The 25,318-nt window shown below is 45.0% G+C and overlaps 1 protein-coding gene and 1 long non-coding RNA gene across 2 annotated transcripts in view; both read right to left on the bottom strand.

Moving 5' to 3' along the window:
• Positions 1 to 1,055: 1,055 nt before the first annotated feature.
• LOC149124694 (uncharacterized) lies at positions 1,056 to 6,401 on the bottom strand. Its single transcript, XR_016212964.1, has 2 exons — positions 5,064 to 6,401; positions 1,056 to 2,532 (listed from the first exon to the last, which is right to left on the bottom strand). It is a non-coding gene; the product is annotated as an uncharacterized LOC149124694 (long non-coding RNA).
• A 2,848-nt stretch (positions 6,402 to 9,249) lies between these two features.
• NDUFA9 (NADH:ubiquinone oxidoreductase subunit A9) overlaps positions 9,250 to 25,318 on the bottom strand; it is a 38,845-nt gene continuing 22,776 nt past the window's right edge. The window contains exons 7-11 of the mRNA XM_002712856.6: positions 22,979 to 23,046; positions 21,436 to 21,512; positions 15,224 to 15,319; positions 13,021 to 13,087; positions 9,250 to 9,543 (exon numbers count right to left, since the gene is read on the bottom strand). Of these exons, the coding sequence (XP_002712902.1) occupies positions 9,373 to 9,543; positions 13,021 to 13,087; positions 15,224 to 15,319; positions 21,436 to 21,512; positions 22,979 to 23,046 (479 nt within the window). The 3' untranslated portion in view covers positions 9,250 to 9,372. The remainder of the gene's footprint in view (positions 9,544 to 13,020; positions 13,088 to 15,223; positions 15,320 to 21,435; positions 21,513 to 22,978; positions 23,047 to 25,318) is intronic.

Raw genomic sequence — 25,318 nt, forward strand, 5'->3', positions numbered from 1 at the left:
TGACATTTTAGAGTTTATTTAAAAGACAGATTGACAGACAGGAGAGACACAGAGACAGCTTCCACTCAATGGTTCACTCCCCAAATGGCCACAACAGGCAATGCTGGGACAGGCCAAAGCCAGGAGCCTGAAGCTGCTTCCTGGTCTCCCACTTTAGTGGCAGGGGCATAAGTACTTGGCCCATCTTCCACTGCCTCCCCAGCTGCATTAGCAGAAAGCTGGATTGAAAGCCAAGCAGTTGGGACCCAAACTGGCACTTTGACATGGGATGCCAGCATCCCAAATGATGGCTAAACCTGTTGTACCCACAAGGCCAGTCCCCTTGGCTCTGTTTCTGATTGCTGCTTCCTGCGAATGCACAGCCCGGGAGCCGGGACTCCTGTTCAGGCGTTTTTCCTGTTGCGGGGTAACTGTTCAGCGTTTGTGGATGAGTAATAAAAAATCAAGTCTTTATTTTCAGGAGAGAAGTCTGACGATGAGATTTAGAATGAGTAGTGATCAGAGGTAGAAAGATCACTTAGGTTGTTCTTTCGAGTAGTGCCAATCTCTGCATCATCTTCAAATCCCCAGCACACAACTCACTAAACTGTCACGAGCACTCAGAGGAATTGATACAAGAGAAAATTCTGCAAGAGTCAATGAAGGCAACGGAGCCCAAGTCATGGAAAGGTGCTTCCTCTTTACCATGTCCTGGATTCTGCGTTCTGCTTTTGTTTCAGAGCATCAGATCACGAAGCCCACAGATCCAGTGTCATACAGGTGTAGAGCTCTGGGATTAGAAGATGTTTTGCTGCACGTCAGCTGTACACTCCTGTAAATCTATCTTGCTTCTCCTTATCTATAAGATGAAATAATATTTATCTCCCACAGTATCTGACTGCCTAACTCAGCCAGTTACATGTATATGGGTGAGTGAAATGAGTAAGGGCCTCCAGACTTGTACATATTTGATACCCCAACTATACTAGTGTGTGTGTTTGTGTGTGGAGAGAGAGAGAATATTAGTATATATAGTGCACGGCAGTGTTAGGCATATTTGGAAGGAGATCAGTAACTTTTTTTAAAGATTTATTTATTTATTTATTTGAAAGGCAGAGTTACACAGAAAGGTGAGACAGAGAGATCGTCCATCCACTAGTTCACTCCCCAAAAGGCCACAATGGTCAGAGCTGGGCCACTCTCAAGCCAGGAGCCAGGATCTTCTTCTAGGTCTCCATGTGGGTGCAGGGGCCCAGGATTTGGGCATCTTCTGCTGCTTTCCCAGGAACATTAGCAGGGAGTTGGATCAGAAGTGGAGCAGCCAGGATTCGAACCAGTGCCCATATAGGATGCTGGCACTGTAGGTTGTGGTTTAACCTGCTGTGCCAAAGGGCTGGCCCGAGGTCAGTAACTTTTTAAAGGAATGACTTACATGCTCTGGCCATGAAATATATTAAAGAAATGAAAAGCACAAGGATTTGTCTTTTATCCACCCACGAATCTTGCCAGTTTATGTACTAACTTTCTCATGCTTTTGTTTCCATTTTGATTTACAACCATTAGATTTGGACAGTCCTTGAGAAAGAACCTAAGGCTCAAATGATCTGTGAACATTTCTTCAATAATCAACTGCAAAATCATTTGGAGGGTACTGGGTCTATGAAAGCTTTGTAAATCCACTCATCCCTGTTCTGTTAAAGGATTACCTACTTTTTATATCTACAAGGGAGCATTCAGAAAGTTAACGGAAAATGCATACTATGAAAAAACTATGCTTAGATTTCAAAACTTGGGCACCAAAATAAACTTCCCTTTTCATTCCACTTGTCATGAACATTGTGAGTTCTATGTGGAGAGGGGGGAGGGTTGCAGCTGTGCATGGTTAATGTGTTAGGATTTCTGAATTCTCATGAGCTCACACAGCTCAGAGCTGGGCTTGCCCCCAGGCAAAACTGTGAAGCATGTTAATCCCCAACCCACCCCCATCCTGTGAAATGGCCTGAGGACAACACCTTCAAAGGGGGGGGGATGGTAGTGGGGGTTGGAGTAGGGGGTGCAATGAAACTGAAGACACACATGAGCACTTGGTCAGCGACCCATCAGGCACAGCCACTCTTTGGATCCCAGTTTCCCCTGCTTTCCTGGCGCCCACCGTGGCCAAGGGGACAGGTCCAGCCACCAGGGAAGTACCCTGAGCACACAGTATATAGATTTACCCCTTTTCAATTAGTTGTCAATATTTAAAAATAAAGAGGTTTTGCATATTCACAAAAATTAGATTTTCAGCTTTCCTAGAAATATCGGCAATCTGGCAACACTGGGCAACATCATTTTAAGTAAAACTTGGAGGAGTACCTTGTTTTGGACTAAGCTCCTGCACTGGATCCCAACAGACCAGGGAAGATGCAGCGACTCATTCTTAGTTCCACCTCAGCACGCTGACGCTAAGCTGCTATCTGAACTTCCAAGAACCAGATTAGAGGGATAACAGCCCCATTTTCCAAACAGGTCAGTTTCATTCCAGATAATGAGGACACTCCCCATGTCTCCATCCTGGCAGGAAAGAGGTAAAATAACTCGATGTTAACCAACCAGTTACTTTTTTGTCTTCTTTTCTTTTTGAGAGGCAGAGGGATGGAGGCAGACACAGAGCTCTGATTCACTGGGTCACTCCTCAAATACCCACAACAGCTGAGGTTGGGTGGGGCCCAAAACAAAGAGCTAGGAACGCAAACCAGGTCTTCCACATGGGTAACTACTTGAGCTATCAGTGCTGCCTCCCAGGGTCTGCACTGCAGGACACTGGAGTCCGGAGCCAGAGCGAAGAATGAGGCCCAGGTGCTGCAGTGTGGGATGCAGGTGCCTTACCCATGAGGCCACAGGCCAGCTCCCCAGTCAGTTTTCTATTCTGTCCCCACCTTGCAAGAGAAGCAACTTTGAAAGACCAATCCTCTTTTTGTTCTTTTTGTCTCTGCTTTCTGCAGCTTTCCTCTGTCTACAAAAGCGACTTCCTCCACCCAGCTCACTGGAACACTGAATCTTTTGTACAGAATGAAGTACCGCCTGGTTTAAGAATAAAAAAATAAAGCTAATTAAGATGAACAAAATTGTGCCAATTTTGTCTTTCAACAATTCCTACCTCAAAACAGTCACCAGGTACAAACACAGATAGGCTACCTTGTTCTTCACATCCCCTTTGGTTAACGGGTAATTCTGAAATAAAGCTAAAAACCCCAGTGCTCAAATAGATACTTTAAAAAATAACTAATGTTAAAGGTTCTGTGCAGTTCTTTCTCCAGGAACATGGTGAGATGTTACAACCAACTCCCAGAACAACCCAAAGATCAGCAACACTGAAATCCACGTGCACATGGAGGCCACACGGGGGCCGGGAGAGCAGCTGACCCCCGTCCCCACACAAAACTTCCTCAGAGTGGCTCTCAGTTATCCACAGTCCACGGCGTGGTCAAGCAGCCCCAGCAGGCTCAGAATCAGACAGCAAGATTGTTATTTCACTCTAGAACTGGACTTGAGACTAGTTTTCTGTTGAAGCACCCTCATTCCCTACACTTTCATCTCCTATGGTCCTGTTCAGGGACTGCCTGGCCCTAGAAATGGCTGGCCTGTTTTTCCCCACCCACATGTTACAAAGCTGACACTTCTCTCGTGTTTTCCACCAGTTCTTGAATTATAAAATGTGGAGGCTGGACCAGATCATCCAAATTCACTTGCAACACCTTCCTTTGGATTATTTCTTACTACTGTGTCTACCTAACTTTCCCCCTACCTCTCCTCCCCACACACATCACCTGCATAAATTATTCACCCAGTCATTGGCATCCTTATCAGTGAAGTGTAACTACTTTAATTTGTGCTAAGGTGTTAATGAGCGATGTTTTATTAATGGCACATTTTATCCTTAACGTCTCTGCCTACAGTTTCAGTTACCAACACAATCCATTATCACATTCCCAAAAGTAGCTCCCCAGCCACCACCTGCGTCCCACCCACACCCTAGTTCAGTTGTACACATCTGCGGCCAAGACAGGCCCAGATACTCCCCAGGGAAGACCCCTGGCCCACACAGGTGGCCCCTTCTACCCTCATCCTGGTCTCAGAGCACAACCTCTACTGCTGAGCTGGGGGTGAAGACAGATGAAAATATAGAAAAGGGGGCCGGGCTTGCCTGTGGCACAGCAGGCTAAGCCATGGCCTGCAATGCTGATGCCGGCATCCCATACCAGAGCAACAGTTCGAGTCCCTGATGCTCCACTTCCCATCCAGCACCCTGCTAATGCGCCTGAGAAAGCAGAAGATGGCTCAAGTTCTTGGGCCCCTGCACCCACCTGTGAGACCCAGATAGAGTTCCAGACTCCTGACTTCAGCCTGGCCCAGCCCCTGGCCATTGAGGCCATTTGGGGAGTGAACCAGTGGATAGAAGATCTCTTTTTCTCTCTTCCTCTCTCCCTGTCATTCTGCCTTTCAAATAAATAAATAAATCTTTTTTAAAAACAAACCACAGCAAAGTAGCCAGCCACATGGTCCTCTTGGAAAGAAGAAATTTCAGGGTCCTAAACCAGAGTTTTAAAACAAGACTGGGCATCCTAATTAGCAACTTTGAGATCTAATTACAGACTTGAAATTGCTATTGCCTGAACAAGACCAGGACAATATGGGCTGAGACAGAGCTTTTGCCCAAGTGTAGGGAAAGATTCCCCCAACACTGCCCCACCCCTCAACCCCCATTACTTGTTCTTCTATTCAACAGGTGCCTGGCACTATTGAAGATCCAGGGACCAAGCAGTGACCAGGACAGATAAAAAGTCCCACCCAGCTGCAGCTTACCTTCTACTACAGACTTTAAAAGAAAGCTGGAGGACAAAACGGAAAGTATACTTTGAATATGGGGAGTAGGCTGTGGGGTTACTGTCACCATCAGCCCACACTAGCCTCATGTTTGAGACCAATCCCCCATGATGCCTGGGTTCTATTCCTTCCTCCAGGGCCAGGCTCCCCGAAGGCTGTTGTGTAGCCAGAGAGCTCCAGGTCAGAGAGGGAACCCACCTTTTAATGGGGCAATGTACCTTTTCTAAGCCACTGTTTCCACTGTTGAAAAAAATATGCATCCTTCCTCCCTCTCAGGAATGACCACGATCTCATTAAGTCAGGAAACAAATGTAGGGACTCAGGCAAGGCATCTGATAAAATTAAATGAGATATCAGTTAATTCCTCACCACAGTTCCACAATGCTATTGCTAGCATTATCCCCATTTACAAAGAGACTAAGGCTAAGAAAGAGAGGCTTGGAGATTTGTCCAACTCACAGCCAAGAATGGCGGTGCTCATATTTGAAGCCAAACCTGTGTGAAGCTCAGGTGCTAACCCACACGCACCACCTCAAGGTAACGTTGAAATTCCTCACTCCTCCCTCTCCCAGCACGCTGACCCTGGCCTCCAGCTGACAGCCACCTCCTCATTCCTGCCCCAGGACCTCTGCTCATTGCTGTTCTTTTCAGTCAATGACTGCTTCCTCCTTACCCATGGGTACACATCCACACACTGCACCTGGCTAACCTCAAGCCCCAGCTTTAAGAATCTGTCTTCCATGGAGTGTTCCCTGCCCCTTCCACGGAGGGACTCTTGCTCAGCCTCTGAGGGACCTCTGCGTGTGTTCCTGTTGAAGTTTGCCTCATCACACTCTCCTTCACCCTACAGGGTCAGGTGTGTGAGATGATCTCAGGGCCTAGCAAAGCTCAGGGAGATTACAGATGGTCCAGAGGGAACAAAAATAAAAGATTTAGTGTGGAATCAGAAGGTAAGTGGAGTTGTTGCATTCATAGGTTCAATGAGAAATGTAAAGAAACAATGGATGGAAATGCAATGATACAAGCATGGTTTGCATGCTGTGGGCTCAAGCCAGCCGTGACGATCAGGCCAGGTGTTTCTAGAACCCAGAGTTCTAGAGGGCCTGGCTAGAAGCCCAAGGGCACAGCCCCTGCAAACAGAGATTAAGCTCAACCCTCTTTATCATGAACAGAACCACCCTGCCTCTGAGTGTCCCAGACCTCGTGCCCAGCTCTCAGTACTTGGTCACATGCAGTCTCCATATGCTAAGAAGGGACCCCCAACTGCCTGGGGGTGGTAAAATTGCTTCCTTAGCGGATTTGAATCTGTGTGTCCCTCCAAAATTCTCCCTGAAAGTTAGTTCCAAAATCAGCAGGACTCAGAGGAGCTTCAGAGGGGTATCGGCATTGTGATACAGCGGTGAAGCTGCCTCTGGCACCCCACGTCAGCACGCCACTTGGAATCTTGGCTGCTCCATTTCCAAACCAGCTCCCTGCTAATGTACCTCAAAGAGCAGTGGAAGAGAGTCAAAGTGCTCCTGGCTCCTGGGTTCAACCTGGCCCAGTCCTGGACATTGCAGCAGCAGCTCGCTTGCTCGCTCTCTCTCCCTCCCTCCCTTGTCCCTCCCTGTGTCACTCTGCCTTTCAAATTTTTTTTTAAAGAGTATCATTGGGCCTTAAGGCCTTTGGGAGGTGATTCCACCCTCATGAGTGGAATTCATGTTCTTATGTAAGAGTTGAAGGAAGCACCTAGTCCCTTTCTGCCTTCCCACACAGTAAGGTGCCACCTTCAAGGCAAACAGAACAGATGAAGCCAACTAGATCTTGGACTTTGTAGCCTCCAGAAATGTGAAAAGTAAATGCATATTCTTTTTTTATTGTCTATTTATTTATTACTTGAAAGGCACAGTTATATTGAGAGAGGGAGAGACAGAGAGACCTTCCACCTGCTGGTCCACTCCCCAAATGGCCACAATGGCCAGGGCTGGGCCAGGCTGAAGCCAGAAGCCAGGAGCCAGGAGCTTCAGCCAGGTCTCCCAGGGGCTCAAATACTTCCACTGCTTACCAAAGCACATTAGCAGGGAGCTGGATTGGAAGTGGAGCAGCCAGGAATCGAACCAGTGCCCATATGGGATGCTGGCATTGCAGGCAGCAGCTTAACATATTATGTCATAACACTGGCCCCACTGTATATTCTACAAATTCTCCAACCTAAAGCATTTTGCTATAGCAGCAGAAATACTGGGTGAAGCTGCTGCCTGCAGTTCCGGCATCCCAGGCGCTGGTTCAAGACCTGGCTGCTTCACTTCCAATCCAGCTCTCTGCTATGGCCTGAGAAAGCAGTGGAAGACGACCCAAGTGTTTGGTTCCCTGTACCTGCGTGGGAGACCCGGAAGAAGCTCCTTGCTCCTGGTTTCAGATCAGCTCAGCTCTGGCCATTGTGGCTATTTGAAGAGTGAACCAGTGGATGGAAGATCTCTCTCTCTGCCTTTCAAATAAATAATTCTTTAAAAAAAATGCAGGCTACTATTATTTAATGTTAAATTTTGTAATTATCTGTACAAATTGGTAAAGCATTTACAATATTTAAGAATTCACAATTTTATTTTTAAATACTTGTTTTACTTATTTGGAAGGCAGAGAGAAAGAGAGAGAGAGAGAGAGACAGAGACAGAATCATCACTGCTTCACTTCCCAAATGGCTGTAATGGCTGGAGCTGGTCCAGGCTGAAGCCAGGAGCCAGAAACTCTGGGTCTCCCATGCAGGTAGCAGGTTTCCAAGTACTTTGGCCATCTTCTGCTGTTTTTCTAGAAACATTAGCAGGGAGCTAGATCAGAAGCAGAGCAGCTAGGACTCAAACTGGCACTCCAATACAGGATACTAGTGTCACAGGCAGTGGCTGTGGCTGTACCATAATGTCAGCCCCAAGAACTTAGCATTTTTGTCTGATTCAGCTTATGATTCCAAGTTCAGTATATGTGCTGCCAAAGCGAGCGCCTATGATTCCAATTTAAAATGTGTAGTCAATTAGTTTAGTCTTTAAGTTGAAAAGTGTGAGAATTTTTTGGTCTATAAACAGTATCATAGCAGACTTTGAGATCCTTATCTATACTATTAATTAGTTTGACTAAAAAGTTCTAAGTGCCTGGCAAGGTTTTATACATTAGTCATGCAGTTGCAAAACTTACAGAATTTATTTAAAAGTGCAGTTTAAAATATCTAAGGAAGTTTATTAACTCCATTGCAAGAACCCCTTAAAAGCAACTGCTACATCCAGGAAACGTAAAAATCGATACTGAAGCACACCAATTCCACTGCTCCTATCTGTTCCCTGCCACAGGGCTGTCACCCTCGTCACACAGCACAAGAAGGAGCAAAGAGGTCAGCCATGACAGTAACATCAGCAGCTAGCGTTTATCAAGCACTGTATATGCCCCATGACATGCAATTTATACATAAACCTCAAGCAATTCCTATCACAGCCCATGTACGGTTGAAGGAGGGGAGTGGCGTTGACACAGAAAAGGTTCAATAATTCCTGAGGTTCACACAGCAAGGGCACGCTGGATCACAAGCTTGTATCCACACTCTGGCTCCAAGGCTAGACCTTTGCTTAACCCTACGTTACAGGTTGAATGGGCGAGATTCTTTAACGGTGGGACTTGTGACCACACTATTTGAGCTGGTAAGAAACACACGTGTGCTGGAGACATTGATGGCAGTGGACCCAAGTGGACAAGGGACCAGGGCAGGAAGACAGCATCCAGGCAGAATTTCCTGGAGAGTCTGAGGAAAGCAAAAACCGTGTCTCCCTTAAAAGACAGAAAACAGGAATATTCTGGGGGGAAGGAGTTAAGGAATGGAAAAGAAAGCACTTGGGTTTAGGAAAACTGCTGCTTGGTTCACATTTTATTTGGTGGAAACCCAAAGAAGCTTTGCCTTTGTCAGTGCTCGCGGCATTTGAATTTGGAGCTGTGGCAGGATGCTGGATAACCCAGACTAAGCAGAACGTGATTCCTCAGAGCCCTCTTCTGCCCCCATGCAGATACCAAAATCTGTAAATCTCTTATGGTGCATCATTTGTATATACCCTACACACATATTCCCTTATGTGGTCAATCATTTCTAGAATACTTATTCTACCTAATACAATGTAAATGCTAAACAAAGCTGTTATACCGTATTGTTTAGGAAGTAATAACAACAACAATAACAAAAAAAAAAAAAACCACAAAAACCCTCTTTGCATGTTCAGTAAGAAGCAAATCTTTTTCAAATATTTTCAATTTGTAGTTGGTCGAATCCATGGATATGGTACCTGCAGATACAGGAATAACAACTGTATATGTTTAAAGAAAATTATGTTCAAGTTCAGTGTGACTAGATTTCTCATCTTATAAATCAAGGAAGAAAATGACACAGAATTTAACCTTGGGTGTTTTAATAGAGGGATCTTAATCACTATGTACAGATTCCCTAAAGAATGTGGGTCGGTTGCTAGCCAGGTGACCCAAATGACCTCAAAATCCAAGGGTTGCTCAAGGGCGCTAAACGTCGACAGTCTTGGCTGGCTTTGCATCCTCAATTTCAGACGACAGCCAGCGGTAAGTGCGATGACGCCGCAGTACCTCGATGGCCTTGAGTTCCAGCGGTGTTGCCTGAATACCAAGGTCTTCTAGGCCAGGCAGGTGAGGTAACGTCTTGTCTGTGATGTGATTCTTTGAATAAACAAAGGACCAATGCTGAAAATTCACCAAAAACACAAAGTACCCCCACAGCAAAGTCTTAAACACTCAAAACACTCAACTGAGATCTCACTGTCTTCACAGAATTCATGGCAGTTTCTGATTCCGGGGACTCACTCATACTCTATCACAGACTCAGGGATTAAAGGTGAGAATAAAGAAGATCAAGAAATCTCATCAGACCAGGTCCCCAGCACTATCCCTGAGCCCAGGACAATGACACTAGATGAGCCATTCCAACAGAGATAGAAACAGAAGACAACTACAGTAGGGAAGCACAAGTCACCACATCTGCCAGGACTGGCTTACCAGGAGGGCTCCAGAAGGAGACAGGCCAAGCACAGCAAGCTCATTCCCCAGTGCTCTCCAAGTGCAGACTTGCTGCCTCAGTTTTAATGTCTGAATTAAAGGCATGAGTATTATTTGTCCCTTGCTATCAAGAGAGAACTTTTTTTTTTTTCTTTTTTTTTTTTTTTTTTTGGACAGGCAGAGTGGACAGTGAATGAGAGACAGAGAGAAAGGTCTTCCTTTGCCGTTGGTTCACCCTCCAATGGCTGCTGTAGCTGGCGCGCTGTGGCCGGTGCACCACGCTGATCCGATGGCAGGAGCCAGGTACTTATCCTGGTCTCCCATGCGGGTGCAGGGCCCAAGCACTTGGGCCATCCTCCACTGCACTCCCTGGCCACAGCAGAGAGCTGGCCTGGAAGAGGGGCAACCGGGACAGAATCCGGTGCCCTGACCGGGACTAGAACCCGGTGTGCCGGCGCTGCAAGGCGGAGGATTAGCCTAGTGAGCCACAGCGCCAGCCTGCTCCAGGTGATTTCAACCTGGTTGACTAATACTCACTGTGGAGCTAAGAAACCAAACACATCTTGTTCGTAGGTAAGGGGAATGAAATATAAGACTTCCTTTGTCCCAGATCTTGCAGAAGCAAGTTAACAGGAATCAATTTGCAGCAGGGACAGTATCAATCCCTCATTGTAGCTATCTGAAAGTCTGCAATTCTTTTACCAAATGCTGCAGTCTCCAGATACAACCCAAAACCCACTCAGCCCACTGCATCAACATTTTCTCAACTGTAAATGCACACTAGTGTAAGATAAACTAACGAGCAATCAGCTCTTCTGCCCAATCATTCATAAATACTGAAGGGACATCACAGTCTCGGCTGTCCAGACAGAGCTGTCAGAGGGGAGGGTGCGAGCTGCCTGTCCACATCTGCTCCCTAGGATTCTCTTCTCATCTTCTCTACCTGTCAGCTGTCAGGTAACACTGACTGCCTCTTGTTAATACTCATCCATGGTCTTCAAAGGCAGAGGAAGTATTGTAGTATTTTACTCTGCAGCCTCCCTGGAGAGACCTGTGCACACCCGGGGCCAATGATCACCATGGAAGGCTGGCTAAGGAGACAGCAGGAAGGAGACTCAGAGCTGTGGAGTTCACCACTCTGGAGAGTGACCAGGAAGGTGGCAGAAGATGAGCTGAGAGGTAGAAAGGGTGGCTGCCTAGGTTAGAAGTGGCAGAACAGAGACAATGACGCATGGTACATTTCTTTGAGTTGAAAATGTTCACCAGCATTATAAACAGTTTCTGAATTAAAACTACATTTAAAAAGGAGTAGGGAGGAGTCAGACCTGGCATGTATTTTGAGGGCTGTCTGAACAATCCTTGTTGGTGGCCTAGATCTGGGCTAATACAGAAGCCACAAACCAAAGGTGGCAGCTTAAATTCAAGTTTAAATTAGTTTAAATTCGCTAAAATTTGGCCGGCGCCGCGGCTCACTAGGCTAATCCTCTGCCTTGCGGCGCCGGCACACCGGGTTCTAGTCCCGGTCGGGGCGCTGGATTCTGTCCCGGTTGCTCCTCTTCCAGGCCAGCTCTCTGCTGTGGCCAGGGAGTGCAGTGGAGGATGGCCCAGGTGCTTGGGCCCTGCACCCCATGGGAGACCAGGAAAAGCACCTGGCTCCTGCCATTGGATCAGCGCGGTATGCCGGCTGCAACACGCTGGCCACGGCAGCCATTGGAGGGTGAACCAACGGCAAAGGAAGACCTTTCTCTCTGTCTCTCTCTCTCACTGTCCACTCTGCCTGTCAAAAAAAAAAAAAAAAAAATTCGCTAAAATTCAAGTTTCATCTCTGCAGTCACACTAGCCACATGTCGAGCACTCAACAGTCACACATCGCCAGTGGCTATGTGTCAGGGCAGATGCAGAGCACTTCCATCACTGTAGAAAGTTCTAGTGGACAGTGCCAGTGTAGAACCACACTGGGAAACAACAAACTAAGGCAACCGCCAGATTTGGGGCATGAGCAAAAAAACCCAGGACTACTGCTGCGACAAGTTGACAGCTTTCTGTTTGGATGTGCTGTGGTTCAAAGAGTCACTGAATCTACACAGCTGGATATGAGAGCCTAAAGCTCGGAGGCAGATAAAGTTGCAGCCACGAGCTTAACAGACCGAAGTAGCCAAGTGTCACTTAGAAAACTCAGTAAAGACAGAAGGGAGTGAGGCAGGAAGAGACTGGAGAGCATGGCCCAGTGGGAAGAGGAAAAGCAAGAGGACACAGAGGGAAAGACAGGTACCAGAGGACACAGAAGGGTTCCCTCTGACAAATGCTGCTCGCAGGTGACCTTGGAAAGAGCATTTTCAGGGGAGAGAGGGTCACAGACCCCTGAGTGGACCGCGTAAAAGAATGTGGTAAAAAGCTGTCAACAGCAGGTATAGCCAGTTTTTTGAGGAGTTACGATGTAAAGAACCACAACGAGGAGGGTGGCTAACAGAGACTCAGGAGGAAGAGGGGTCTGGCCTTTAAAATCAGGGTTTAGGGGACTGGAGCACAGCATTGTGGTGCAGCAGGTAAAAGCTGCTATCTATGCTGCCAGTCTCCTTTTTGGGAACCGGTTTAAGTCCTGGCTGTTCCCCTTCCAATCCAGCTCCCTCCTAATGCACCTGGGAAAGCAGTGGAAGATGGCCCAAGTCCTTGGGCCCCTGCACTCACGTGGGAAACCTGGAAGAAACTCCTGGCTCCTGGCTTCAGTCTGGCTCAGACTTGGCAGTTGCAACCATTTGGACAGTAAACCAGCTGATAGAAGACCTCCCTGCACCTACTTAGTAGCTCTGCCTTTCAAATAAATAAAATAAACCTTTAAAATAAATAAATAAAAACCAGAGAGGGGTGAGGGGACCAGCTAAGCGAGTAGGCATGGTTATGTGCTGCTGGCAATGGGCCAGCAGAGAAAGAAAAACACTGGGCTGAAAATAACAGGAGGAACCACACCCTGGGCCAGGATGAGAGTGGACAAATGAGTTTCGGAGCCACCCTGAGCTAGAGGGAACATCACAGGCAAGAGCACGGAAACACCCCAAGCAAGTGAGCAAAAAGAAATCCTAACTTCCCAGTCCCGCAGCTCTCTGCCCGGCAGCTGTGCATGCTGACCACACGCAGACTCACCCGCTCCACTTTATCCCTCGTTGTCCAGGGCTCAAATGGACTGATTTCAAAGAGTCTTGCTATCATCCTGAGAAAAGGAATATATATGGCATACATGGTGAGTGTCTCTTTGCCCAGTGCTGAAGCTAGCCTCTAGGAACCAGGGAAGAGAGGCTTCTGCAGAGGTGGGAATTCACTGAGTTATTTTTTAAATATCCTACATCCTGGTGCTACCTTTGCTTTTTGGTCCATTTCCCTTCAAGCCAACCCACGTGACTGCTGTAACTGCTGGCACAACTTGTTCTCATCCAAAGAGGCAATGCGTCTTAAAAACTAAAAACCAAAACAAAATAAAATTGAAAAACAACGAAACACAGAGAAATGACCCAACATTCTATCAAGTCTTTGAAATCCAATCCAACCTAAGCCACAGACATTCCAATCTGCTGCTGGGAAGGACCAGGGAAAGTGACAATGCACAAACTGTAAAATACAACCCTTAGTGCAGGGGGCCCTGGGAACAAAAGAAATCCAACAGCAAAGAGAAGCCTAAAACCCATGAGTCAAGTCAGGAGAGGGAGAGGGGCTGCCTTGCCCTGATTACTCCGCTCGTCCCTGCCCATGAAAGCTGAGGGCTTTCCTCACCTGTCACCCTGTCCCTGAAGTCACTGTGTTCAGAACTCCCCCAATACCCCCAGAGGCCTGGCGTCAGGGGTTGGGAGTACATGCTCTGATTATCACCCTCACGACAACTAGACCAGTCTGCTTTTTATCTGAATTACCGAGAGGGCCTTTGGGTAAAAATTCATTGAACACATGGTTCCACAGCTTTTAAAAGCTTGAAAAACATCATTCCCGTGAATGGTGTAAATAAATAAAAAAGGGAAGCTAAAGATTTACCAGAATTTCTCCAGCAAGCATACAACCTCAGCTTCCAGCCAACTAGCACCAGTGGCAGGAAAAGATAATTTGTTGGGTTAACACAGTTTGACAAGAACAGCCATTACAGACCTCCGTGGCATGGGGCTGGATTGCACTAGCAGATGGCTTTTCGGGTGTGCCCGAGGACCTCGCTGGGCATGCCATGTGCACTTGCCAACTCCACCTTTAACTCTCACTTTCGTGAGTGACCATGCGAGGGCCTCTCTGCCATCTGGCTGACAGCACTGGCCATGTGTGCATATGTGTTGGTCCATTCTCTAGGGGACTTCTCTGCAGCACTTCATTCCACAACTATGAGCAGAGTGTCTACAGTGTGCCAGGCTCTGCTGTGGTCACACAGCAATTCTTCCCTTCACGCCACACCCAGTGCCTCCTTCAAACACTCCCTGCTCCTAGGTACTTGGGCTTTCAAACTCTCTTCCTTCTCGTCAATGCCAATCGTTATGCTCTCCCTGATAAGATCCTCATGCCCGGCCGGCACTCTGCTAGTGGTATTCCTCAGCTGTGGCCTCCTTCACTCCTTCTACATACTCTCCCTACTCACTTTTTAGTCAGTATGAGTATCAAATGAGATGAAGTGAAACAGCCTGAAAGATAGAACACTCAATACAGTCATCACTCTGCATTCTAATTACCTATTTTTCTGATACCCACATCAGACCACAAGCTTTTGAAGGCTTACTGTAACCTCTTAGCACTCAGTATACTGCCTAAGACATACATCAAATATTTGGTGAATGAGAAAACAAATGAAGGAGTGAACTGCCACACTGGTTTATAAATCAGTTTCTGGCAAACTGTGTATGAAAATCTTCCGGACCAGACCACTAGTTGTGGCTTAAGTTCAAGATTTTAAACCCACATAGCAAGAAGTAAACCAAGAAGCAGGGAGAGAAGAGAAGGCAACCACAGGACAAACCTGAATAGGACTGGCTCCTTTCCCCAAACACACAGTTACCCTGGCTTAACGAAAAGGGGCCCTCTCCCGACTGCTTCCTTACACAAATCGGCTCCCAATTTTCATTGGCGAGTTGGAAGACTTGTAGATTTAGCCTCCCAATACACAGTGCTTCTCTCCTTGGCACTCCTCTACATGTCCCTCTCTCAGACGCCTCATTGGAACTTCCCTCAGCTCACATCATGAGTAGGACAGCCTGGTAGAGACTCGGAGACTGGCCCCGTGCTCCAACAGACCAAGTTCTGTAACTCTAGAGGGCGCTAGGTCCAAGTGTGTCCAGTTCATTCTTTTACAGCAGGTACACAAAAGAAGCACTGTACTTACCGATAGGCAAAATGTGGCAAGGGGTATGGGAGGAAGGGTCTGTGAGCCACGGCATAGATGTACTGCACCAGATCAAAAAGGGAGTACCGATTTGGCCTTCAAAAAGAAAATACAGAGTTCATCGAATTATTTGCTCCTCACAAATTTAATACGACAAATGATATTTTAATTAATTTGTTATTTGACAGGCAGAGGCAGAGACACAGAAAGAAGTATGTGTGTGTGGGGGGGGGGGTAGATTTCTCATCTGCTGTTTCATTCTATAAATGTCCGCAACAGCCAGGGCTGGGCCAAAGCCAGGACCCCTGAACCCAATTCAGGTCTCTCATATTGCTTGTAGGGACCCATAATCTACTGCCTCCTAGGGTGGCTGCGCCTCATGTGGGAATGCCACCCAGCAGCTTAACCACTATATCAAATGCCTACACAAAAAATAACATTTTCATTATGAAAAAGTAAATATATACCCAACAAAAACAGATTGGCATAAAGAAAGGTCACCTATAATCTCAATACCAAAGATAATAAAAGTAATATATCTAAAATATATCTTTTTTATGCCCTTACACATCCACATTCTTGCTTTCAGAAATGAATACTATGGGGCTGGCACTGTGGTATAGAAGGTTAAGCCTCCACCTGCAGTGCCAGCATCCTACATGGATGCCAGCTCAAGTCCCAGCTGCTCTATTTCCAATCCAGCTCCCTGCTAATGTGCCTGGGAAAGCAGTAGAAGATGCTCCAAGTATTTGGGCCCTGTACCCACAGAGGAGACCGAGAAGAAGCTCCCGGCTCCTGGCTTCAGCCTGGCCCAGCCCTGGCCTTTGTGGACATCTAGGGAGTGAATCAGCAAATGGAAGATTCTCTCTCTCCCCCAACTTCCCTCTCTGTATCTCTGCCTTTCAAATAAATAAAGCTTTAAAAAAGAAAACAATATTATATAACACATCCTATTCTGTTATATCTTTTCACATTACAAAACAGTCATTCTATGTGATTAAACATTCAATTGCATGTTCAATGATTATACCTGTTAGATTTAATATAATCATAATTGTTTTACCAATTTATAACCTTTGGATATATGGGCTATTAAATATCTTTTTCTCTCATAAAATGTTTTAGTAAACATTACTGTAGTAAAAATTTAAACTATGACTACGTATTTAGAATATATTTCTGGGGACCGGTGCTGTGGCACAGCGGGTTAATGCCCTGGCCTGAAGCACCGGCATCCCATATGGGCACTGGTTTGAGTCCCGGCTGCTCCACTTCTGATCCAGCTCTCTGCTATGGCCTGGGAAAGCAGCAGAATATGGCCCAAGTCCCTAAGCCCCTGCACCCATGTGGGAAACCTGGAAGAAACTCCTGGCTTCTGGCTTTAGATCGGCGCAGCTCCAGCCGTTGCCGCCAATTGGGGAGTGAACCATCAGATGGAAGACCTCTCTCTCTCTCTCTCTCTCTCTCTCTGTGTAACTCTGATTTTCAAATAAATAAATAAATCTTTAAAAAAAAAGAATATATTTCTGGAAGTGGAACTGGGTCAAAGGGTATTTTGAAAGATTAAGGCTTCTGTTGAGTATTTGTGAAGTTCTTTACAAAGTGGTTATATCAACTTACATAAAATGCTAGCAATAATGTCCCTGTCAGGGTAGGTAGGCATTTGGCACGGCAGTTAGGATACCAGGTGGGATGCCCACATCCCGTACCAGAGAGCCTAGTTCAAGTCTCAGTTCTCCTTTGGATTCCAGCTTCCTACTAATCTTCATCCCAGGAAGCAGCAGGTGATGGCTCAAGTATTGGGGTCTCCGCCCCTCATACAGGAGACCTAGAATGAATTCCAAGCACCTAGCTTTGGCCAGATAGAGCTTTGGCTGTTGTGAACATCTGGAGAGTTTACCAGAGGATGGAAGATCTCTCTTTGTTTCTATACCTTTCAAAAATCTTTTTAAAAATAAAATTGAAATGCTATAATGTAAAAACAAACCAAATTTCACTATACTGCTAGATAAAAAGGTATCTCAACAGTTTAATTGGCATGTCTTTAATACAAGAGGTTAATTTTTCTTCACATGTTTCTGGCCATTACACATTTCTCCTTTCTTTCTTCCCAGAGTTACCATCTATAAAAATGATTTGTGGGCCGACACCATTGCTCACTTGGTTAATCCTCTGCCTGCGGCACCGGCATCCCATATGGGCGCCGGGTTCTAGTCCTGGTTGCTCCTCTTCCAGTCCAGCTCTCTGCTGTGGCCCAGGAGTGCAGTGGAAGATGGCCCAAGTCATTGGGCCCTGCACCCCATGGGAGACCAGGAGAAAGCACCTGGCTCCTGACTTCAGATTAACACAGCATCAGCCATAGCAGCCATTTTGGGAGTGAACCAACGGAAGGAAGACCTTTCTCTCTGTCTCTCTCTCTCACTGCCTATAACTCTACCTTTCAAAAAAATTGATTTGTAAGAATTTATAATTTAATGGTAGAGTTGGAAATAGCTTTTTGTGGCATATATTTTATCTTTTAATGTTGTTTACGGTGTTTTGTGCCATACAAAAGTTTAAGCATTGATATAATACAAAGTACTAATTCATTTCCTTTCATGATTTGGTTTCACATTTAGAAAAATCCCTCTACAGTGACATAAAATTTGGTATGTTTTGTCTAATGCTTTTAAGTCAATTTCCTTACACCATAAACCAAGTCTGTCCTACGACATACTTTTGTGCATGACCTAAGGCAAACATTTAAGTATATTTTTCCTGAGACATTTAGCCAATTGCTTCAGCACTACTAAGTCCACTCTTTAAACATAAATTGAAATATTACCTTTACCACATACTATTTTCTTAATTTGTGGATAGTTTCTGGGCTTTCTATTCTACTCCACTGATCAGAACAGTTTGACACTGGTAAAATCTAGCTTTGATTATTATCACAGCTTATATTTTAATATCTCCTTTCATTTTCCTAATCCCTTTTGCCTCAGGAAATCTTTGATAGTTGACAGCTAAATCATTCTGACATATTTTACCCCCAAAATAAAACAAAACCTATGAAAACATCAGTGAGGGGAAATACATGAAGCCCTTAAGTAGCTTCTTTCAAATTCCAGAGAGATTTGTGAGGAATCCCGCAGGACATGTAACACATGCCAAGAACGACTTCTGGTTTTCATGATATGGTGTCATGGTTAAACTAATGGTATGTACCACATTTCTTCTTGAGCTGCTCTAAAGCACTCCATGTTCCACTCATCTGGGTGCCCCTGCTCACCGAGGAAGGTCCACTGAAGCCCACGTCCTTCCCAGCAGGGAGTCCAAGAGCTGCAGAAGTCGTTCCTGCACAAATACCCTCAGCCAAAGCTTTTCTCCCAGCCCCTCTCCACATACTTAGCCAGCCAAACCTTGACTTTAGTAAAGTCCAGTATCTGGGCCTGAACCCTCAGCATGACAAAACCGTATGGAAAATACAACTGAGTTTAACTGGCTTTACCCTACATTTCCGACCAATAATTTCAAATGGCACACTCAGTTCTGCCTGGTAATCCCATTGTGCTCTCCCAGACAAATGCTCTTTCCTATCCTTCCAGCAAACACTTCTATTTTCTCCTATATTTTGAAATTTTCCACAGATTTTTCTGTCCCACCTCATCTTGCCTTTTAGCTGATAGCCTCTTCATATTCCAGAGAGAAAAGACATTCTCTTAAACTTCCATAACCAAACCTACCTGTATCTAACAAATATTTTTCCCAGTCTGTGGGAGGTCCCTCATCTTCTTGATGGTGTCATTTGCAATATAAAAGTTTAGGGAGGCAGGTGTTGGGGCACAGCAGGTTAAACTAGCACTTTGGAGGCCTGAATGCCAGATTACTCTTTCCAACCCAGCTCCTGCTAATATAAGCCTGAAAGCAGCAGATGATGACTCAAGTACTTGAGTTCCTGCCACCCAAGTGGGAGACCTGAATGGATTTCCTGGCTCCTGGCTTCAGCCTGGCTCTGTCTCAGCTGTTGCTGCCATCTGGGGAGTGAACCAAGGGCTGCAAGATATCTCTTTCTCTCTGTCACTCTGCCAGTCAAATAAATATACTAACAAACCAAAAAACACCCCAATAAATAAATCTTTTTTTAAAAAAACGAACTAGAAAAGCTTTTAATTTTAATGAAGTCTAACTTACCAATTTTTTTTTCTTTTGTGGATTATGCTCATGATGTTACAACTAAAAACTCTTTGCCTAATCTAAAGTCAAGAAGATTTTCTATTTTACTTCCAAAATTGTTATAGTTTTAACTCTTACATTTAGGTCTCTCAATGATTTTGAGTTGATTTATTCATGTACAGGTGAAGTAACACTCTCATCTCCTTCTACGTAGATACCTCAACACCACTTGCTTAAAAGATAATCTCTCCAATGAAATGCCATGGTACCACCTTTATCAAAATGTAATTGTCAATAAATGTGGGTTTATTTTTGGATTATTAGTTCTGGGTAGCTGAGCTATATGTCCACTCTCAAGTCAGTACCACACTGTCCTGACAACCACAGCTTCAGAGTAAGTTCTGAAATCGGGAAGCTTAATGGCTTTAGCTATTGTGCATCTTTTGCATTACCATATAAAATTGATCAATTTCTGCAAAGAAAATCTGTTGAAATATTTATAGGACTGGGTTGAGTCTATAGACTAATTTGGAGAAACTGCCATTTTAACAATATGACTGCCTCTCAATCCATGAATATATGAACAAACATTAATCCAGTCTTATCACTTACAAGGTATTTGCTTTGTAATCTTCAGGGCACAGGTCTTGCACTTTTCTTATTAAATTTATATCTAAGTATGTATTCTCTTTTATTCTACTGGGAATAAAACTGTCTGAATTTTATCTTCAGATTGTCCATTTACTACTATATAAAAACTGAGCTTTCTATGTTGATCATGTGCATTGTGATGCTGTTGAACTTATTAGTTCTTGTAACTGCATGAGTATCCACAGATATTTAATAAATGAATAGCAGATAAAATGGACCAGCATAAAAAAAATTTATAAATACATGAAACTTAGGAGCAGAATTAAGGTTTAATGCCTTTGACTGAGCCTCAAAGTACCAGGGAAATAAGCAGGTTTTTCCCTAGTGCTGAAGAGACAAAAAGAAAAGTATAGATGCCTACCTATAATTTTCAAGGAAAACTGATGACACTGTATGTCTAGTACTACTTTTCTCATCACTATGCCAAATAAGAATGATCTCCTGGAGCCTGGCAAAGAGACTAGAGTGACCAAGCCTTATCAACAGGCACTTCTACTGAGAAGTAATCAAGCAAGGTTCAAACAGCCGTTTGCCCATTTATTCCTCGGACTCCTAATCTAAGTAACCCCTTACTGAAGATTCTATTTTTTTGTTGTTGTTGTTTTTTGACAGGCAGAGTGGACAGTGAGAGAGAGAGACAAAGAGAAAGGTCTTCCTTTTGCCATTAGTTCACCCTCCAATGGCCGCCGTGGCCTGGCGCGCTGCGGTGGGCACATTGCGCTGATCCAAAGCCAGGAGCCAGGTGCTTCTCCTGGTCTCCCATGCGGGTGCAGGGCCCAAGCACTTGGGCCATCCTCCACTGGACTCCCGGGCCATAGCAGAGAGCTGGCCTGAAAGAGGGGCAACCGGGACAGAATCCGGTGCCCCGACCAGGACTAGAACCCGGTGTGCTGGCGCTGCAGGCGGAGGATTAGCCTATTGAGCTGTGGCGCCGGCCTGAAGATTCCTATCTTTTGAGTCTACTGTTTTATAGAACCTATGATAAATACAATTTTTATAAACAATTTTCCTAGAGTAGGCCAGTGTTGTAGTGCTGCAGATTAGGACACTGCTTGTAATGCCAGCATCCCATATCAGAGAGCTGGTTCAAGTCCCAGCCACTCCACTTCCGATCCAGCTCCCTGCTAACATACTTGGGAAAGCAACAGAAGAGAGCTTAAGTACTTGGGCCCCTGCACCTATGTGGGAGACCCGGATGAGGCAACTGGCTCCTGGCTTCAGACTGACCTCATTCTGGCTCTTGCGGCCATTTGGAGTGAACCAGCAGATGGAAGATATCTCTCTCTCTCTCTCTCCCCCACCCCGTAACTCGGCCTTCCAAATAAATCAAATCAAAAGTTTTAAAAATTTTAATTCCTTCATTGTAATAGATAACACAATTATAAAATCAAGCTCTAGGCACTTACCCAGTGAAGACAAAGGTTTTCCCTCGGGCGTCTGCATCCTTAACTGCATTAACAATTCCTTTGGATACATCTACAACCTGTAATAAATTACAACATATGCTTAAGTAGTTGTTGAAAAAGAGAGAGGGTGAGATAAGACGGTAGAAAAAGAAGGAGAAAAGAACAACGGAAGAAAGGAAAGCAGGCCATATTAATCACAATAGAGAAAATGTGACAAGATTAACATGACAGTGTCCATTTTCAGAAAACTTCTTAAAAAACAGAATAAAAAACTACCTATCCCAGAGATTAATTAACCTCCACATGAGAAGGATCCAGAAGCATTTTCCCCAGTAAGAATGTACTGATCTTCAGGTGGCTCAAGATTTCCTGGCTGGCTTAGGGCAATATCATCTCTCACTACTCTTCCCAACTCTATTCCAAAACTATGATAAACTATCAAGCTGAAAAACACAGAACTGCTGATATTCTGTCATTCTGACTTTCAAAAACAGTAATATAGCTTTAGACCCCATCTGTTGGGGACATTTTTGATTGCTACAACTGGGAGGTGGCATCATTGGTATCTAGCAGCTACAGGACAGGATGCTGCCACCTATCCTACAACAGATGCAACACAAAGAATTATCAGGGCCCAAACGTCAATGGTGCCACTGAGAAATTCTGGTTCAGTCTACGATGGGATCCAACAGCTCCTTCACCTCTGTGCACCTAGACCAACTGCTTTCTCTGCATGAAATACTCTCCCTCAACTCCCTTCATCTGACTTACAAATATCAGCTGTCGGGGTCGGCGCTGTGGTACACTAAATTAATCCTCCACCTGCAGTGCTGGCATCCCATATGGGCGCCAGTTCTAGTCCCATCTGCTCCTCTTCTATCCAGCTGTTTGCTGTGGTCTGGGATAGCAGTAGAAGGTGGCTCAAGTGCTTGGGCCCCTGCACCCACATGGAAGACGGGGAAGAAGCAGCTGGCTCCTGACTTCGGATCAGTGCAGCTCCAGCCGTTGCAGCCGTTTGGAGAGTGAATCAATGGAAGAAAGACCTTTGTCTCTCCCTCTCACTATATATAATTGTACCTCTCAAATAAATAAATAAAATCTTAAAAAAAAAATATCAGCTGTCTATAAGGTCTCAATTTAGGGGTCATTTCTTCTAACAGGTCCAGGTCTAGATTAGGTGTCCCGCTGATGTAACTATGTAAACCTTTTCCCTACCATATTGTATAATTGCCACATTTACCTACCTTTGACTGACAGCAATCTGAGGTTAGCAATGTGCATCCGTAGTTAATTATCTTGATACTCTCAATGACATATACACTGTGCCTTGCACATTAAGGGCTCAAAATATATATTTTTTAATGAATGAACTCCTAAAGACTCTGAGAAGACATGTTCTCTTAGCTAAACTAAGAGGCAACCAACTGAAGCAAGATGAATAGGAAAATAACAATTAGTGGATTAGAATGAAACTAAAAACTGATCACCCAAACCTGACTTTAGCTAAAGTTCCTATCTAAACTCCTTCATCCAGGGTACTTACATATACTGGCTGCTTCACTGTCTTCTTGCCCAAGGAAATCAGAGGTACACCACCAAACCAACGAATATCTGGTAGAAGAAATAAAAACTATCTTTAGAAGGCCTAAGCAGCTATGACACCCACCAATATACAGGTTAATGTAATCATCTTGTAAGAAAGAAACAACTGTAGCTGATTCTGAGGAAGCTGATGATCTAAAAAGGTGCAGTCATTTGTTCCTCAGACAATAAACACAGAAAATAGAAAGGCCAAAAGTTTCGGGATGTGGAGAGCAACTGAAAGAAATCAAATAGTCTTCTATGTTGTAACTGCATGACCATCCACCAAGACTGGACCCTAACTGCATTCCATTCTGAGCAGGAACAGAGAAATCAACAGATGAGCAACAAAGAACCAGAAACCCAGAAAAAGATACTGGTAAAAATGGGAATTTAGCAAATGATGAATGTGTATCACGGATCTGCAGGAAATGGAAGTATCATTCAATATATGCTGCTGGAACAACTGTTGTGTTATTTGGGGGGAAAAAAACCACAAACTAAAACAAATCCCAAACTGATTAAAAGTTAAAAAGCTTAAAGCATTTTAAAAGTAGAAATTATTTAAATATTTAGAAATAATTTAGAAATATTTAGAACTAAAAGAGGCGAAAGACTTGTATACCAAAAACTATAAAACATTGTTGAAAGAAATGAACAAACATCTCAAATTCATAGATGGGAAGATTTAATAGCGTAAAGACATTGCTATTATTTGGGCTGGTGCCGCGGCTCACTAGGCTAATCCTCCGCCTAGCGGCGCCAGCACACCGGGTTCTAGTCCCGGTCGGGGCACCGGATTCTGTCCCGGTTGCCCCTCTTCCAGGCCAGCTCTCTGCTGTGACCAGGGAGTGCAGTGGAGGATGGCCCAAGTACTTGGGCCCTGCACCCGCATGGGAGACCAGGATAAGTACCTGGCTCCTGCCATCGGATCAGCGCGGTGTGCCGGCTGCAGCGCACTGGCCACGGCGGCCATTGGAGGGTGAACCAACGGCAAAGGAAGACCTTTCTCTCTGTCTCTCTCTCTCACTGTCCACTCTGCCTGTCCAAAAAAAAAAAAAAAAAAAAAAAAAAAAAAAAAAGGACATTGCTATTATTTGAATGTGTCTCCTCCAAAATTTGAGAATTGTGAATATGAGAGTATAAAGAAGCAGAGACTTATAGAAGTGATTAGACCTTGGGCTGGCCCTTGTAAACAGGACTGAGGACTTTATAAAAACTCCCCAGCACTGGGCTAGTGTGTGCTTCTGCTTTTCTGCCACACGAGGACAGGGCATTCACCCTTTTTGCCATTCTACCTTCCACCTCTGAGGATCAGACAGAGGGCCCTCACCAGATGCCAACAACTTGATTTTGGAGTTATCAGGCTCTAGAAGTGCAGGAAATAAATTTATGTCCTTTATAAATTTTCTAATCTCAGTAATTGTGTTGTAACTGCACCAGAAAAACAAACATCAAAAAAAAAACTAAGGTATTGGGGCCAGCATTGTGGCACAGTCGGTTAGGCCACTGCCTACAATGCCAGCATCCCATATGAGTGCTGATTCAAGTCCCAGCAGCTCCACTTCTGATCCACCTCCTTGCTAATGCGCCTGGAAGAGCATCAGCAGATGATGGCCCAAGTACTTGGGATCCCTGACACCCTGTGAGAGACCAGGATACAGTTCCTAGCTCCTGGCTTCTGCCTTGCCCTATCCCAAACATTGCAGCCATTTTGGGAATGAACCAGCAGATGAAGGATTAATCTTCCCCCCATATCTCTGCCATTCAAATAAATGAATCTTTAAAAAAGAAAAAAAAAAAACAAAAACAAAAACAAAACTAAGATATCAAAACCATCCAAAGCTGCCGGCGCCACAGCTCACTAGGCTAATCCTCCGCCTGTGGCGCCAGCACACCAGCTTCTAGCACCAGTTGGGGTGCCGGATTCTGTCCCGGTTGCTCCTCTTCCAGGCCAGCTCTCTGCTGTGGCCCAGGAGGGCAGTGGAGGATGGCACAAAGTCCTTGGGCCCTGCACCTGCATGGGAGACCAGGAAAAGCACCTGGCTCCTGGCTTCGGACCAGTGCAGCGGCCATTTGGGGGTGAACCAACAGAAAAGGAAGACCTTTCTCTGTGTCTCTCTCTCTCACTGTCCACTCTGCCTGTCAAAAAAATAAAATAAAATAAAACCATCCAAAGCAACATTCAGATTTCATGCAATCTCTTTCAAAATTCCAATGATGTTTTTTGCAAAAGTACTAAAAAAACCACCCTAAATTTATAATAAGAAACCCCAGATAGCCAAAAAAGTCTTTAAAAAGA

Source organism: Oryctolagus cuniculus, chromosome 9, assembly GCF_051225735.1.
Source record: "Oryctolagus cuniculus isolate XC-2025 breed Fujian yellow rabbit chromosome 9, ASM5122573v1, whole genome shotgun sequence".
NCBI lineage: Eukaryota > Metazoa > Chordata > Mammalia > Lagomorpha > Leporidae > Oryctolagus > Oryctolagus cuniculus.